The 15,997-nt window shown below is 45.6% G+C and overlaps 1 protein-coding gene across 4 annotated transcripts in view; it reads right to left on the reverse strand.

Annotated features, from left to right (window-relative positions):
• Positions 1-15,997, reverse strand: part of LOC310663156 (uncharacterized protein) — a 106,776-nt gene that overhangs the window by 65,571 nt on the left and 25,208 nt on the right. The window contains exons 2-3 of one of the 4 annotated variants that reach the window (XM_083410811.1): positions 14,701-14,931; positions 13,203-13,642 (exon numbers count right to left, since the gene is read on the reverse strand). In XM_083410811.1, coding sequence (XP_083266937.1) covers positions 13,308-13,642; positions 14,701-14,931 — 566 coding nt within the window. In that variant the 3' untranslated portion in view covers positions 13,203-13,307. Of the gene's footprint in view, positions 1-7,582; positions 7,670-13,202; positions 13,643-14,700; positions 14,932-15,997 lie in introns of those variants that run through there. The other 3 variants (XR_014504374.1, XR_014504375.1, XR_014504378.1) reach the window with 3 other exon arrangements.

Below are 15,997 nucleotides of genomic sequence, written 5' to 3' on the forward strand. Positions count from 1 at the left end.
CCGGATTCAATGATTTCCATGCTTCATCTATACATAAATAAAATCTCAATATCTCTCAGCTTAATGTACATCACAGGGGTTCTGTAATGATAATATAGAGAGGCGTAGTAGTGTGTATGCTAACTTCAGCTCTTTGGAGAAACGGTGGTATACAAATCAACACCAGATGAAGCATATCCTACTGTATCTATCCCATCTGGGGGCAAATTTCTGGTGAATGGGGCATGGGCCACCTGTCACTTTTTAGATTAGCAAATGGAATGTCCTGTATTCTTCTTATTCTGACATAGTAGGATAGAAAGATTATGCCCTTCATATACAATATTAAAAGGGTAGTTGCAAAATGCCACCATTGACCATGTTGATTTCTGTTCCTTCCTGGAGTGCAGTTCCTATGGGGATCTCTTAGCCACCTGCCACTTATTATTATAATGCTGCAAGGAACAGTGGAGAGTCATTATCAGATCTCAAAAAAGGAATTAACAGATTTGCTTTGGGGGTGGGGTTGAGGAACAGCCCTCAAATGGTAAAGGACTAAACACTGGCCTCCTAGGATCATGGAAGCCCCTATAATTTGTTCCAACTGCCCAAAGCTCCAAAGACTTGCCAGAGGATACTAGAAAATGATCAACCATTAAACCTGAAAATTGATATAACTACCCCACCCCCCCGAGCAATGTACACCTGAGAGTAGGTGAAAAGGTGGGCAGGGCTCCGTCACTTTCCTTTCATACGTTTCCCCTTTTATTCCACCTTACTGCAAGCCTCCATGATTCTCCGGGGAGAAACCATGACATTTAAACCTTTGCAGGATTGCAGGATTGTAACCTGGATATAAAAGAGAGAGGAGTTAGAGTTATTGAGGAGGCTTACAGATTCATTTTTAAGCAGTTTTTCTATCACTACAGTGGTGCCTCGCAAGACGAAAAGAATCCGTTCCGTGAGTCTTTTCGTCTTGCGGTTTCTTCGTCTTGCGAAGCAAGCCCATTGACGGATTAGCGCTATTAGCGCTATTGGCAATTTAAGGGCTAAAAACGGCTTTTTAAGGCTTAAGGGATTAGCGGTTTTGCTGCTAAAATGCTTTTAGCAGCTTAGCGCTTCAGAAAAAGGGGTTTTGGAGCGGGGGGGGAAACCCGAAAATTTTCGTCAATTTTCGTCTTGCGAAGCAAGCCCATAGGGAAATCCGTCTTGCGAAGCGCCTCTGCAAATGGAAAACCCTTTCGTCTTGCGGGTTTTCCGTCTTGTGAGGCATTCGTCTTGCGGGGCACCACTGTACTGATGAATGTGAATGTTACAAGACAGGGGCTCCTCTACTCCTTGGGGAACATGTGTCATTGAGAGGAGAAATATTTCCTGACCAGAAAGCAAAATGCAGGTAGATTCTGGGAGAGCCTGTTCAGTCTTCTGCTGTACTGGTTTTAAGTAAGAAGACAGGCCCAAAGAAACCAGTCTCCTTTCAAAATCCTTGGATGTTAAACAAGAAAGTGGTGGGGCCGGCTGCAGAGAGAACCAATTCCTTGCAAGTGCAGAACGTACCTTACGTAGCACTGGTAAAAGTGCCAGTTCCACATACTGTATAGGGATGTTGTACATGAATAAGGGGCTCAGACAAACATTAGCCAATCAGTACTCCCTCATCACAAGGCAGCAGAGAATTAAGGTCCCAATCTTCCTTACAGCTGCTTGAGCAGTCACCTTATCTATATACAAATAACACTCAGACTCCCACAGGCTGGAGCGGAAGAAGCTATGAGCAAAATGCGCCCCCTCCTTTCTGAAACATTGTAAGCAGATTCTTGCAATGGGAGGGGTGAAACATCCTCATCCTCCCCCTTTTCATGCCAACCATTGCAGAATCTAACATAACCGCAATTTACGTACATACACCAAAAATTGTTCCTTGTTTACAACTTTGGTTAAAACATCTGCAGGTATCTCTTTCCCCGGCATATAAAACACTTTTACAATACCGTTTTGGATGCATTCCCTAGCTCGATGAAGCTTGATTTACAGATACTTCATCCTCTGCTTACATCCTTCTGAGTGGAGCAACGGTATACATGCTTTATTGTCCTGATAAACTTGAACAGGACAAGTGACCTTTACTTTTATATCATCAAACAGTTGCTGTAACCATTCTATGTCCATGAGGGAAAGAGTTAAAGCGTTAAGTTCTGCCTCGCAAGAACTGAAGCTTACTGTTGCCTGCTTTCTACAAGACCAATCAAAAAGACATTGATTGTACAAATAGCACACACCTGATGTCGGCATAGATCTCAAGACCTCCAGATTTTTGACTAGTAAGTCTCAATCTGTAATCCACAGTTCCTTTTAAATATCTCGCTATTCGTTTAAGCGCTTTCCAATCTTGAACTGTGGGTTGGTTTGCATGTCTGCTGATCAGATTTACACTCACAGCAATATCTGGTCTTGTACATCTTGCTATAAAACTGAGTTTGCCTAATACACTCCTGAAAAGTGTTGTATCAGGAAAAAACATCAGCATCATGTTGATAACCTGAGACCATGGGGGTGTCTACAGCATTGACATCGCTCAGGTTCAACTTTTCAATGACATCAGTGATTTTACGTGTCTGATGCAGCAAAACATCACCTTGTGCATTTCTCTCTACCTGTAGTGAGAGATAATTGCTGACTTCTTCGAGATCTTTCATATCAAAATGCTTCTGCAGCTTTGCTAGAGTGCTTTTGTAGATATTCTCATTCTTCCGCAAAAATAATATATCATCTACAAAGCAAATGCAGTAGAGCTTGTGCTGATTTTCTCTTTCACAAAAACACAAGAATCAGCCTTCCCTTGCTGAAAACCTAGGGAGAACAGCACTTCAGTCAGCTTGGTGTGCCAGCATCGTGCACTGTTTTAAACCATACAGGGATTTTTTCAGCTTACAAACCATTCCCTGTCTTATCTGCACACCATCTGGCGGTGACATGTAGATATTTTCAGTGAGAACTTCATACAAAAATGCAGTATTTGCATCATGATGAGAAATGCTTATACCTTCCTCAGCAGCAATTTTCATCAACAGCCTAACACTCTCAAACTTTACTGTTGGTGAATACATCTCATGATAGTCCTGATCAGGTATTTGAGAAAAACCTCGTGCCACTAGTCTGGCTTTGTACCTGACTATTTTTCCATTCCGATCAGTTTTTGTCTTGTAGACCCACCTACTATCAACACACTTCATGCCTGGTTCTGCTGGAACCAATTCCCAAGTATCATTCTGCTTTAGGGAATTCAACTCGGCTTTCATGGCGTTCAGCCAAGGTTCAGCATCCTTTGCGGACAGATTTTGAACCTCTTTGTAGTTGGCTGGTTCAAAAACCGCACCAGGGTTGCTAGTAACAGCAGCTTTAGCAAACTCTTTGGAGAACCGTTTAGGTGGTATGGTCTTTGTAGTTCTTTTAGATCTACACAAAACTCTCTGGTCCTCTGGGTCTGGTGTCTCCTCCTTGGGAGAATGATGAAGGTGCTGTGTCTGAATCAGTGTCAGACTCATCTGAGGCTTTTGGACTTCGATAATCTGTGTCATCATCAGAATCTATGTTGGCATCAGCATTATCATCAGCAACAACAGAATCTGCCTCTTTCTTAACTGCTTTTGCACCATCATCATCTGAAATAGGATGACATTAAAAAATGCCAACTCTGTCCCATTTTGGTTTACAATCCATGCTTCTGGTCAACCTAATCGCTTTTGTGTCAGTGATCAACACACAATAGCAACCCTTTTCATATCCCAGAAAAATACAATCTTCACCACGTTTGCTCAACTTGTTGTCCTGCAAAGTCTGCACTCATACCTCTGAACCAAAAATTTTGAAATGTTTTACGTATGGCTTCTTTTTGTAAAGCATTTCATATGAGGTGCAATCAATAGCGGATTGATATCTACGATTGTACACATAAGGAAAAACAGGAAAGAGCCTCGGCCCAAAAGGGATTGGGTAGGCCTGAATCGTGCAACAGAGTTCTTATACCTTGTTGCAAAGTTTGGGTCACTCGTTCACACAAACCATTTTGCCATGGAGATCTGGGCGTGGCAGTCATGTGCTCTATGCCCTGTTCAGTAAGAAAACTCTCAAATTCTTCTGAACAAAATTCTCCACCCTTGTCAGTAAACAAACGATGTATGTTCTCATTGTGTACATTCCTGAGCCATGCACAAAATTTTCAAAACTTAGGGAAAGCTTCAGATTTCTTCTGCAGCATATAGACCCAAACATATCTTGAATGGGAATCTGTCAGCACCATGAAAAAACGTGAGTTGCCTCTAGAGAGTGCTAGAGGTCCCACCAAGTCAGCATGTATGACTTCATAAGGTTTCTTGGCTTCTCTCCCAGATTTTACACCTTTGGGAGCTTGCTTAGCCTTATTTTCAGTGCAAGAAACACCTTTCATATGGTAAGGTCATTTTTTCAGTTTCATGCCCTCAACCATGCCTGGCATTTTAGCCACTGCCTGAAAATGCAAATGATCATAAAGACGGTGGTACTCATGAATACATTGATCATGCAGCTTCTCATTCTTATCTACAGAAATGTTACAACATGTTTTCTCAGTTGCTTCAGCAACAAACAAAAGGCAATTGATATAAACCATTAACACATTTGGCATACAGAATGAGCTTGCCATCTCGACGAATTTCAAAACGAGATCCAGCAAAAACCACCTTGAACCCTTGATAATCAAGCTGAGAAACACTCAAAAGATAGTCCTGAAGATGAGGAGCATACAAGACATTCTTAATTGTTGCATTAAAGGTACCCCTGCCCCTTGACAGACTCTAGGGTTGTGCGCTCATCTCACTCTAGAGGCCAGGAGCCAGCGCTGTCCGCAGACACTTCCGGGTCACGCTGGCCAGCGTGACGAAGCTGCTCTGGCGAACCGGCACCAGAGCAGCACACAGAAACACCGTTTACCTTCCCACTATAAAGCGGTATCTATTTATCTACTTGCACTTAAGGGTGCTTTCGAACTGCTAGGTGGGCAGGAGCTGGGACCGAACGACGGGAGCTCACCCCGCTGCGGGGACTCGAACCACCGACCATGCGATCGGCAAATCCTAGGCGCTGAGGTTTTACCCACAGCGCCACCCGCGTCCCAATTGTTGCATTAAGGCTCTTTAAAAACACAGTTCCTTGAGCCAAACTTCTGAGAACAGTTCCACCTGCTTAATGAATTGCTTTCTCCTGCTTCTCAAGATGAACAGAGAGATCCTTATCTTTAGATACGTGGTACAGTCTATGACAAAAAAACTCCACCCACGCTGATTGGAGCAGCGTGAGACCGAAGCCTTTGATGTAGCCGGTCCTTGGGGATTTCATCCTCCTCCCCCTCTGCCTTTGAGGTTGCCCTTCTTCTTTGAAGTTTTCTTACACTGGAAACTCATATGGCCTTGAGCTCCACATGAAAAGCCACAATTTTAGAGCTTTAGCAGCACTTTCACTTTCCCTGCTGGAGACTTAGGCACATTTTCAACAGCATTGTCCCGGCTTTCTTTAACAGCCTGTCTGCAATCCCACGCATTCAAGAGCACGCTAGACACATAATCTTCTGTTAGCCGGTCAGAAGGCATGGTAGAAATTTGAGCAGCTACATCGTCAAAAGAATCATCTAGGCTATTTATCATTAACATTGCAAACACAGCCTCTGAAATATTCAGGTCTCGCTGAACAAGGTCCTGTCTGAGGCGTTTTAATTGGGACAGATGGCTGGGCAAATCATCATCTTTCTTTAATTGCAGCCTGCACAGCTTCGTGAAGAAAATCACGCTGGAACCGGCATTTTGTCTCAAATGCATATCTCTCAGTTTATGCCAAACAGCTCGTGCAGTCTCTTGACCCTCTAAGTTTACCAACAAGTGGTCTGAAACACTCAAAACAATTGTCCCCGGGCTCTCATGTCTGCAACATGCCACTCAGGCCATTCATCTGCATCCTCCTGGGGAGGGTCATCTTCTATGGCGTGGAATAGCTTTTCCCTCTGTAAAAGCGCTTTCATTTTGACCTGCCACGTTGGATAGGTCTTGGGCATGAGGAGAGGAGAGGATAGAGCCATCTGGCCGGAATGTGCACAGGCCATGTCTGCTATTAATTAAAGCAAGACACTTCCCTACTTGAAACACAAAATAAAGCCTTAGACTCCTTCAGCCACTCTCTTTCCCACTCAGAGCGCAATTAACAGGCAAACAGGGACGCTATCTTCTTTTCTTGGCAGCCAGCAACATACCTCCATAAATCAAGCAGCAGTAGCAGCGTGGAAAACAGCTCCAGAAACTCTGCTTCTAGGCACCGCAAATAAATCCAACATGCAGCTTCTGTTCTGCCGTCCGGCATCAGCATCAGAAGCCACTGGGCCCATAACCCATGTCAGCTTCGCCTCTGAGCCAGTGCCAACGACTGGGCTCAACCTCTTCAGCCCCGACTGGGCTAGGCAAGCTGGGAAGGCACTTCCAGAGAACATCCACTGCAGGGAGCAGGTCTAAGTGCTGTGGACTCACAACTTAGAGCTGTGAGCACCAAACTCAGTCTGCCCTTGACAAAAGCTGAAGGAAAAACATTCAGTCAGGCTAAGATAAAGGTCCTGAGTTGGACAGAAATTATTAATTTTGAGATATGTGACCCTGTTATCTCGGGGGAGCAAATTTTATTTACACCTGACTTGATGTTGTTCCCCCCCCCAATGTACCTTAATCTGTTTTGACTATTGCAATAAATATATTGCTCACTCCAATTATACAAGGGTTTCAAGATCTGATTTGAATACCAATAGATCTGATTTTCCTATGTAAGAGTTGGAACTTCTGGATTTATCAGAGTCCATAAGTAGGTCAGAGAGTAGACTCAAAGGTTTCCAAAAAAATGGAAATGCAACCCGTATTTTATAGTGCTAGCCCACACTCAATATTCCATCGTGTGTATTCCTAGTTCTGCACACATTGTCTCATACATGATTGAACTTGGGAGCCCCAGGAGACGTCTGAAGACGGATGTGAGGGGGATCCGACTGAGACATCTGTCACCCCATTGAACGCCAGGGCTGATCTGACTGACTTGGCTGGCTAGGCAGGTGTCCCCCTGTTTCATGTGCATCCCTCCCTAAGCTGCATGCTCAGTGGAAGAGGAAGACCATCCCAGATAGGAGTGTACCGGTTCTTCGGTCAAAGCTTGATGATAGCTGCGCTCCCTGCATAGAAAAACCTCCCTGATAGAACCTCCCTCTGTAATGCAGGAATCTCAGCTAAATTATTTCAGCTACATAGTTGGTGAGAGCCCTGCCTTCTTTGCCCCTATCAGAAGAATGTCTCTTCTGTCCCCTAAATCTACAAAGATCGCAGCACACAGAAACAGGTACTTATAAATGTTAATAAAAGGGTATTTTTGGAAAGACTTTCAAATGACTATCCCATTTACTGCTGACAAATAAGCAGAAAAGTTGGAGTAAGAGAATCCAAGGGTTGTTATTGCTCTGTTTCTAAGGGTGGTTCCAGATGCTCAGATTTCAGGTAGATGCATGAGAAGGCTGCATAGAGGAAGGAAAGAGAAGCAAACTCACCTGTATCAGCCTGGGAAGAAGTCAGTGGCAGGCTGGCCCCGCAAAGGAGTCCCACAAATGGTAAGAAGATTTGGCCCACATTATAGGATTCAGTGTGAATGGCATGTGGGCCATCAGGCCTGCTTATATAGCATCCTGGGAGACTTTGTTTCCCATCAGTAGCTCCACCCAGACAATCCAAGAAGAGGCTATTCTATGAGATTCTCAGAAAGTCCTTCCAGAAACTTGAGTGCAATTGGGATTTGTGGGAAATCCTAATAGCTATGGGGAAGTTCGCCTACTGTTATTATTTAATTTGCATATCACCCTTCATTAGCAGATCACAGGCAGTTCAGAACATCAAAGTACAACATGAGAACACAAAATATATAATCTTCTTCCCTGATCTTCTTTAGAGGACAAGATGCAGAATTAGCAAAATGGAGAAGGAACATTGTGACCTTAATTCTCTGCTGCCTTGTGATGAGGGAGCACCGATTGGCTAATGTTTGTCTGAGCCCCTTACTCTTGTACAACACCCCTATATGTGGAACTGGCACATTTACCAGTGCTACATAAGGTACGTTCTGCACTTGCAAGGAATTGGTTCTCTCTGCAGCCGGCACCACCACTTTCTTGTTTAACGTTCAAGGATTTTGAAAGGAGACTGGTTTCTTTGGGCCTGTCTTCTTACTTTAAACCAGAGCAGCAGAAGACTCAACAGGCTCTGTTCTGCCCTGGCAGGTGGGCAGCCAATGGCCTTTCAGCAGCAAGGCATCCCCTCTCACCTGAGCAGGCCTCTCATTGGCCAATTCAAAGTGCAGGAGCTGGCGGAAACTCCACCTGGGCCGTATCAGCACCATGCTTTAAGCAACTGATGTATTCATCATGGCAGGGTTATTCTGAAAGACGTGCCTCCTTTCTTTATTTTTCACACCAGCTGCACAGCAGCAAGACGTCCCCAAACTTTATCCCAACTCGTTGATCATAATCTCTGAAACTACATGAGGCTTTCCCAGAATCTACCTACATTCTGCTTTCTGGTCTGGAAATATTGCTCCTCTCAATGACACATGTTCCCCAAGGAGTAGAGGAGCCCCTGTCTTGTAACATTCATATTCATCAGTAGTGGTAGAAAAACTGCTTTAAAAATGAATCTGTAAACCTCCTCAGTAACTCTAACGCCTCTCTCTTTTATATCCAGGTTACAATCCTTGAATCTCTACAAGATGACTAATCCAATCTGACTTGCCTAGATGGATTATTCCTGGTGTCCCCTATTCTCCCGCTGAAAATACAATAAAGACTCACAAGTTTGTCTTTAAAAGTATAACAATAAGTTTACTCACAAGTTGGTCACAGTACACATCCTAGAAGGCAGGCTTTAAGCTTCAGGTTGCAAACACAGAATGTGGCTTACATCCTTTGTGAGGATGGGCCCAAGTGCTGCTGGCTGAGCGCCAGCAGACAACAAAATGGCTGTGAGAATGAACTGAGAGTTAGCTGAGACAACATGACTGTGTGACTTGCCCTTTTATAGAACCATGCCCATCTGCTGAGTCACTTACAGGGGGAACAGGAAATTAAACACCCGCCTGACAGTGTCCACTCTAGGAAGCAAAGCATGTTGTAATTGACTGTACTGATGTATTACATCCCACACCATATCCCATAACCTCTGCACAGTTACCTAGGTAGCTCCTTAAATGTGTGGAATGGGCCACCAAGGCAAGGATATAAAAATCTGCCTCCAATAGACGTGCACCACCTGTTCATCTAAGTCACTCTAGGCTGGGTAAACATTGCGTGACCAGGTGGCGACCTTCCCAGGGACAACCAGAAAGGGATAATGACGCATGACAACGTGTTATGGAATGGAAATTTGGCCACAACTTTATTAACCTTTCAAATATAGGAAGACCTTGGCTTAGGCATTGGGCGTGTATCCCTCCCAGCCCCCCAGCCGGGGGAACTAGGGCTCCTCAGTGTAAATGGGATATGGGGGTACCCCGCAAGACACATGTGTACGCAGGCAGCCCACCCCATATCCCCTCATGCAGGGTAGTTCACTGACAGTCTTTCAGTGTATGGCCAGTGACACCCTCATGATGTCAAGCCCCCTTCCCAATCTCAATGTCAAGTTAGCGCCCAGGGAAGATAGGGAGCCAAGGGACTCTTCAAAGGGACGTGGGCTAAATTGCAGCTACGCTACAAAGTGAAAGGTAGCTGCAAGCCCATTGCCTTTTTAAGACCAGCTTAAGGAACAATCGGTGATGGGTTAATTGCTTCCATAAAGAAAAGGGGGGGGTGCATAAAAGGTCTGACTTGAAAATTCATTTTATGCACACCGCCCCCTGTCGCTCTGCAAGCTTCCAAGGTAGCTGCTTGACGCCTCCAGGGCGCAGTGGGAATTCCCGCCGCGCTCCGGAGGCTTTGGGTTACCTTCACTGAAGGCGACCGAATGCACCTTGTTTTAGAGGGGGAGAACAAGAAAAGAAACTTTATCCCCTGCTCTTTCTGTCCCATCCCGAAATATGGTAGTCATGACCCAACCGGGCACTGTGTTGATACGGAGCTGCCACACATTCTTATCCTCCTGATTTTTTTCAATAAATTCTGCTGGCCTTATTTGCTTCAGTGATTTCCTCCTCCACTTTACCGTTTGCCAGTGGTGGTCGTGTGAGGACATTGTGACTGAACTCTGTCACATTATGCTTCCTCTATCACTAGCTAATACCAGAGAGGTTTGGAGCACTATGATGTGGAGCACTATGACCACATCACGTCAGTAAATTACTGGTTGGGCTCAGACCCAGAACACCCTTAAAGAAGGATAAGAACATAAGAATAATGTTTTGGATCAGCCAGCAGCCCATCTGTTCCTCCATGCTTTTCTTACAGTGGCTAATTAGGTGCCTATGGGGCAGCTTGCAAACACCACACCTGCCGTTCCCAACACCTAGTACAGCCATACCTTGGATCTCAAACACTAATTTGAGACAAACCTCTTAAATTTCCCAGGGGCAGGAAACCACCCTTATTTCACCTCCAGTAACCCTTTTTGCACACTCATTTCCAACGTAGCCCAGCCAGCAAAACCAATGGCCCATCAATGAAAATGGAATATATAGTTCAATAGCACCTGAAAGGCCACCCCTGCCGCTCCTGGTCTCAGAGCTGCCCCCTTCCTGCCCTAAAGAGAGGCGCCTCCTCACACAGCCCCACAGGGGCCTGGGAAGAAGATGTCCCCAGACTTGGAGGCCCAACGGAGACTGGCCAGGGGTGAAAGTGAAGCCAGCCTCTTGCCCAGGGAGCAGCAATGGCAGCAGTGGGCCCTGTCGGGCCTGCATGGAAGAAAGGCTCCCCTTCAGGACTGGGCACTCAGCTTCCAGGCAGGCATTGCATACAGCAAGCACAATAAAAGCCAGCATGGTACCTGCCTCCCTGCCCAGCTTCCCACTTGTCTGTCCATTCCCAACAGCAATGGCTGGCAGACTGGCCGGCTTGGCTCCTCGCCCGCTTGCTTGCTTACTTCAAGGCCGCCCACCTCCTGGCAACCAGCACCCAATGGCCAGCCCCAGGGGCAGCTTTCACTTGTATTAGGTTTGCAACAAACAGCTGTGCAAGACTTTGAGAGTCAGAAATGTGAGAGGACATCATAGGGGGGAGGGAAGGAAAGAGGGACAGAGGACAGTGTTGCCCGCGGCACCCCTGACCACAATTCAAATCACCTCAGGGTGCCAGGGCACACTGGTTGAGAACCACTGCCTTAAGCAATGGGTGCCTCTCACCCTCCTTAGACCATGCAGGCGTGTGTGTCGTCCCCCACCCACCAAATCACCCATGTAGAGCTAGCGGAGGCCACCGGTTAGGGAGACCCACCCAAGGTTGCTTGCCGAGAGCCAGAGAACAAGGAAGCTCTCCACCCTTTTTCTTTTCAACCCAACTTCAGGAATTGCCTGCGTGGCTTAACTTTGTCCTCTCTCTCTTTGCCCCCTCCCACCTGCAAAACGACTAGTTGTGCAACGGTGAGGTATGCTGTGCTATCAGTGCGTACACTTATGATGCCAGAGGTGCTACCTGATTGGCCACCTGCCAGTCTCATAATCTTCATGCCTTCAGGGACAGAGTCAGAGAGATGTTGAGGAAGGGGCGTGCATCATTTTTCACTCTGGGAATTCTCCTCAGGCCTCTGGGTGAGCTTCATGGTGTCATTGATTCAGTCAGCGTAGGAAACTATCACCTGGCTGAAGGCCAAGAGGGAAACCTTGCTGCTGTCCTTCAATACTCAGGTGTTCACATGCTGACCCACAGTGAGGAATATAGACAGAGGGCCTTCTCAGTAGTGGCGCCCGCCCTGTGGAACACACTCCCATCAGATTTCAAAGAAATAAACAACTATCTGACTTATAGAACACATTTGAAGGCCTCCCTGTTTAGGGAGGTTTTTCATGTTTGATTTTTTATTGTACTTTGAATTCTGTTGGGAGCTGCCCAAAATGGCTGGGAAAGCCCAGCCTGATGGGTGGAGTATAAATTATTATTATTATTAGTAATCCACTTAACAGAAACTTCACTCGTATTGAGCCCTGTGACCAAGCCGGTGAGCATTGTCTGTGCTTGCTGAAGCCTGGTTTCTTCACAGTACAATAGAAATTGGCATGGGGACCATTCACCTTGTCTTTTTAAGTTTCCGGTGGGGGTTAGTATGAGACAAAAGGAGAGGCAACAGTTATTAGATTTAGACATACCTGATGGACAGGAAGCATTTAGGAAATGGTGGTCTTGAAAGAAGGAGCATCTAGAAAGGGCTATGATGACATTCTGATGAACACGGGAATTCTTGACAGGGTTATTCTGAAGGGTTTGCCTACCTTCTGCATTTTTAATACATGCTTCACGGCATGCGGCACATTGTCTTTTTGCACTCCTTAAGTGTGTTATTTTTAAATATAAAGCAGCTTAGAAATGATTTGAAAATCATTGAATGCCTTGGATTAAAACCTCTCCTTTCCATCTCAGTCCTTCGCTTCTTGCTTTTGTCTGCCATCCGTTCGTCTCTATACCCCTGTGATTTTCCTTCTCTCTGATCCTCTTTCCCATGCATATTTTCTTTTCCTTGAATCGTGGGATTATTGAGTTGGAAGGGTCCCAAGGGTCACCTAGTCCAACCCCCTGCAAAGCAGGAATCTCAGCTAGCTACGTAGCTCCTTAACGTGTGGACTGGACCACCAGAGCAAGGATATGAAAATCTGCCTCCAACAGAACTGCACCACCTGTTCATCTAGGTCAGCTGATGCTGGGTAAACATGATCAATAGGCAGAAGAAACTGGTCAGCAAAATGAATTGTTGTCACTCCACTCACCTTTCCTTTTATAGGACATGCTCTGCTTCGGGGAGGGGGGAGAGACACAAAATCTGTGCTCTGGGAGAGTCTAAACCCTGGTGAGAAAGGATAGGCTAAGAGACAGTGACTAGCCAAAAGCCCCCCCAGTGAACTTCATGGTTATGTGCTAAACACACTTTGCTTCTACAATAATCAAACTTCAACATGATTTTGGAGGGAGATTAATCTATTCCCCACTTCTTTCCAGAACCCACCCGCCACCTCAATCAAGTGATCACATCAAGAGATATCTGTGAGTTTGCTCACTTTTATTCAGCCTTAGGCCAAACATGGATACATGGAAATTATTTAATCTGGGACAGGCTGAGGAGGTGGTGATGCTGAGGATGGGGTTTGCATCACTTTTCACCCTGGGATTTCTCCTCAGGCTTCTGGGTGGGCTCCACGGTGCCTGCTGTGCGGGTAAATGTACAGGAGTATGAAGTGCCGTTGTTCCAGTCAGAGTAGGGGATTACCACCTGGCTGAGGGCCAAGAGGGAATCCTTGATGCTGCCCTTCAAGTCTTGGGGATTCACACGGTGACCTTTGAGGAGGGCATTCTTTACCCACTGGACAGAAACTTCACTTGCATTGAGCCCTATGACCATGCCGGTGAGGATTGTTGGTGCTCGCTGAAGGCTGCTTTCTTTATGGTTGGTGCGATAGAGGTTCTCATGGAGACCGTTCCCTTTGTCTTTTTAAGTTTTGGGTTGGAGAAAGTATGAGAGAAAGAGGCAACAGCTATTAAGTTTAGACATAATTGATGGACAACATTTATGACACCATTTAGTGCTGATTATTTTCTGCTGGATTCTCTGACAAACATTTTTAATCTGTAGATAGAGGATGTAAATACTTAATGAAAGCTTTAAGGAGCAAAGGGGATTTAACTGAAGTTCTTGTGTGTGTGGACCTGAGTAGGAAGATCTGTGGCACATACATGGGGCTTCCTTGAGCTGGATGAGGACACGGTGGGATAATGGAGATTCCAGGAATATTTAAACAGTTCCTTTCTCAAACATATATAAAGAAACCGCCCAGCACAAAAAGCACCCCAGCCTTCCCAGAGAAGGTATTGGTGGGTTTGAAAACCAAGGATAGATAAAAACTTCCCATATCCAATGATACCATCTCTGCACAGTTGCTCCTGGAGCAGCTAACTAGGTACGGAGCTCCTTAAATGTGTGGACTTGGCCACCAGGGCAAGGATATAGAAATCTGCCTCCAATAGAAGGGCACCATCTGTTCATCTAGGTCACCCTGTGCTGGGTAAACATGATCAACAGGCAGATGAAGGTTAGAAGGATCCTTGGCTGAAGCTGGGAATGGTTTTTAATGGGGGTGGAAATTATTGTGGGAGACACCTTGGCCCCTGCAGGGTACACATTCTTTCCTTTCCTTCTCCCATTATTACTTTCTGATAAAAACATGCATTTAGTAGTGTTCAAGAACGGTGAAAAGCTTTCTGCAGAGATAAGAGGAGAATTACTGTTCAGACCTCTACCGGACTGATTGCAGTTTCAAGTAGTGTCTTTAGCCAATACTAGCACCGATATCATGGCAACTGGTGGGGAAAGTCTTATCTCAACAGGCCATAATGGAAAGCAGAAATGAATTTCTGAATTAAGGAGGAAGCAGTCTTGAAATGGTCAGTCCCTGGGAGGATCTTAAGCAATCTGGAAACAATCACCCCGCTCCCAAACCATGCTTTTCAAAGGAAAACTAAGCCCCAACTGTGTCGAGAGTTTTTACCTTCAGGTTCATTGACTTCAGTTTGGTACTCAGCGTTGGATGTACGAGAGAGTACATTACAGGCGGTGTAGTCCAGCGCCGCAATGAGTTCATCTACAATGCTGAGGTATGCTGTGCTACCAATGCGTGCACTTATGATGCCGGAGGTGTTACCTGATTGGCCACCTGCCTGCCACATAATCATCATGTCTTCGGGGACAGAGCCAGAGGCAGTACACATCAACATTGCACCTAAGGTAACAAATAGATAGACAGACAGACAGAAAGAAAGATGAAATTCCTGGTTTATAATGACTTTATATTGCTTTTTTTATGGAGGGGTTTTATATTGCTTTACAGTTTTTATGTTGCTTAGTGCACTGTTTAAGATTTAAGCAGCTTAGAAATGATTTAAAAATCAGCAAATGAATAAATGCCGTAGGTTAAAACCTCTGCTTTTTATCTCACTCCTTCCAGTCTTGATTTTGTCTGCCATCTGTTCTTCTCTACACCCCTGTGATTTTCCTTCTCTCTGACACTCTTTCCCATGCATATTCTCTTTCGTGGAATCATAGAATTCTAGAATTGGAAGGGACCCCAATGCTCATCTAGTTGAACCCCCTGTAATGCTTACTTACTTCATCAAAACCTTTCTAGGCATTACAAATATAGGGCATCCTAAAACATTTGCCTAGCTCATCAACCAGCGCAACCAAGGCAGTTTCAGTCCCATGATGAGGCCTGAATCCCGACTGGAAGGGATCCAAGTGGTCCGCATCCTCCATGCGTGCCTGGAGTTGTTCAGAATGGAAGATTTGAGACTGGGCGATGGTTGGCCATACTGGCCGGGTCTAAAGATGTTTTTTTAAGAAGCGGTTTAATGACCGCCTCTGGGAATGTTCCCTCACAGAGGGAAGCATTCACCACCCCGCAGAGCCCATCGCCCAGCCCTTCCCAGCTTGCTTTTATTAGCCACAATGGGCAAGGATCAAGGAGACATGTGGTTGGATTCACGCGTCCAAGCAGCCTGTCCACATCCTCGGGGGTAACAGATTGAAATTGATTCCATGTAACTTGACCAGACAGGGCTCTAGCACTCTCCCGCCCCAGCCCTGCTCCCACGGTGGTCTCTAGCTCCTTCCGAATATGAGTAATCTTGCAGGAGATCTTGGGGTCTTTACAAGGCCCCGGTGGTAAAGGTGGTTCCATTAAATTGCGGACCACCTGAAAGAGTCTCCTGCTACTATTTTCTGCAGGTGCAATAGAGGCAGTGAAGAAAGTCTTCTTTGCCGTCGCTATCGACACTTGGTAGGCTCGA

This window comes from Podarcis tiliguerta, assembly GCF_965153285.1.
Source record: "Podarcis tiliguerta genome assembly, chromosome: 13".
In the NCBI taxonomy this organism is placed as follows: Eukaryota; Metazoa; Chordata; class Lepidosauria; order Squamata; family Lacertidae; genus Podarcis; species Podarcis tiliguerta.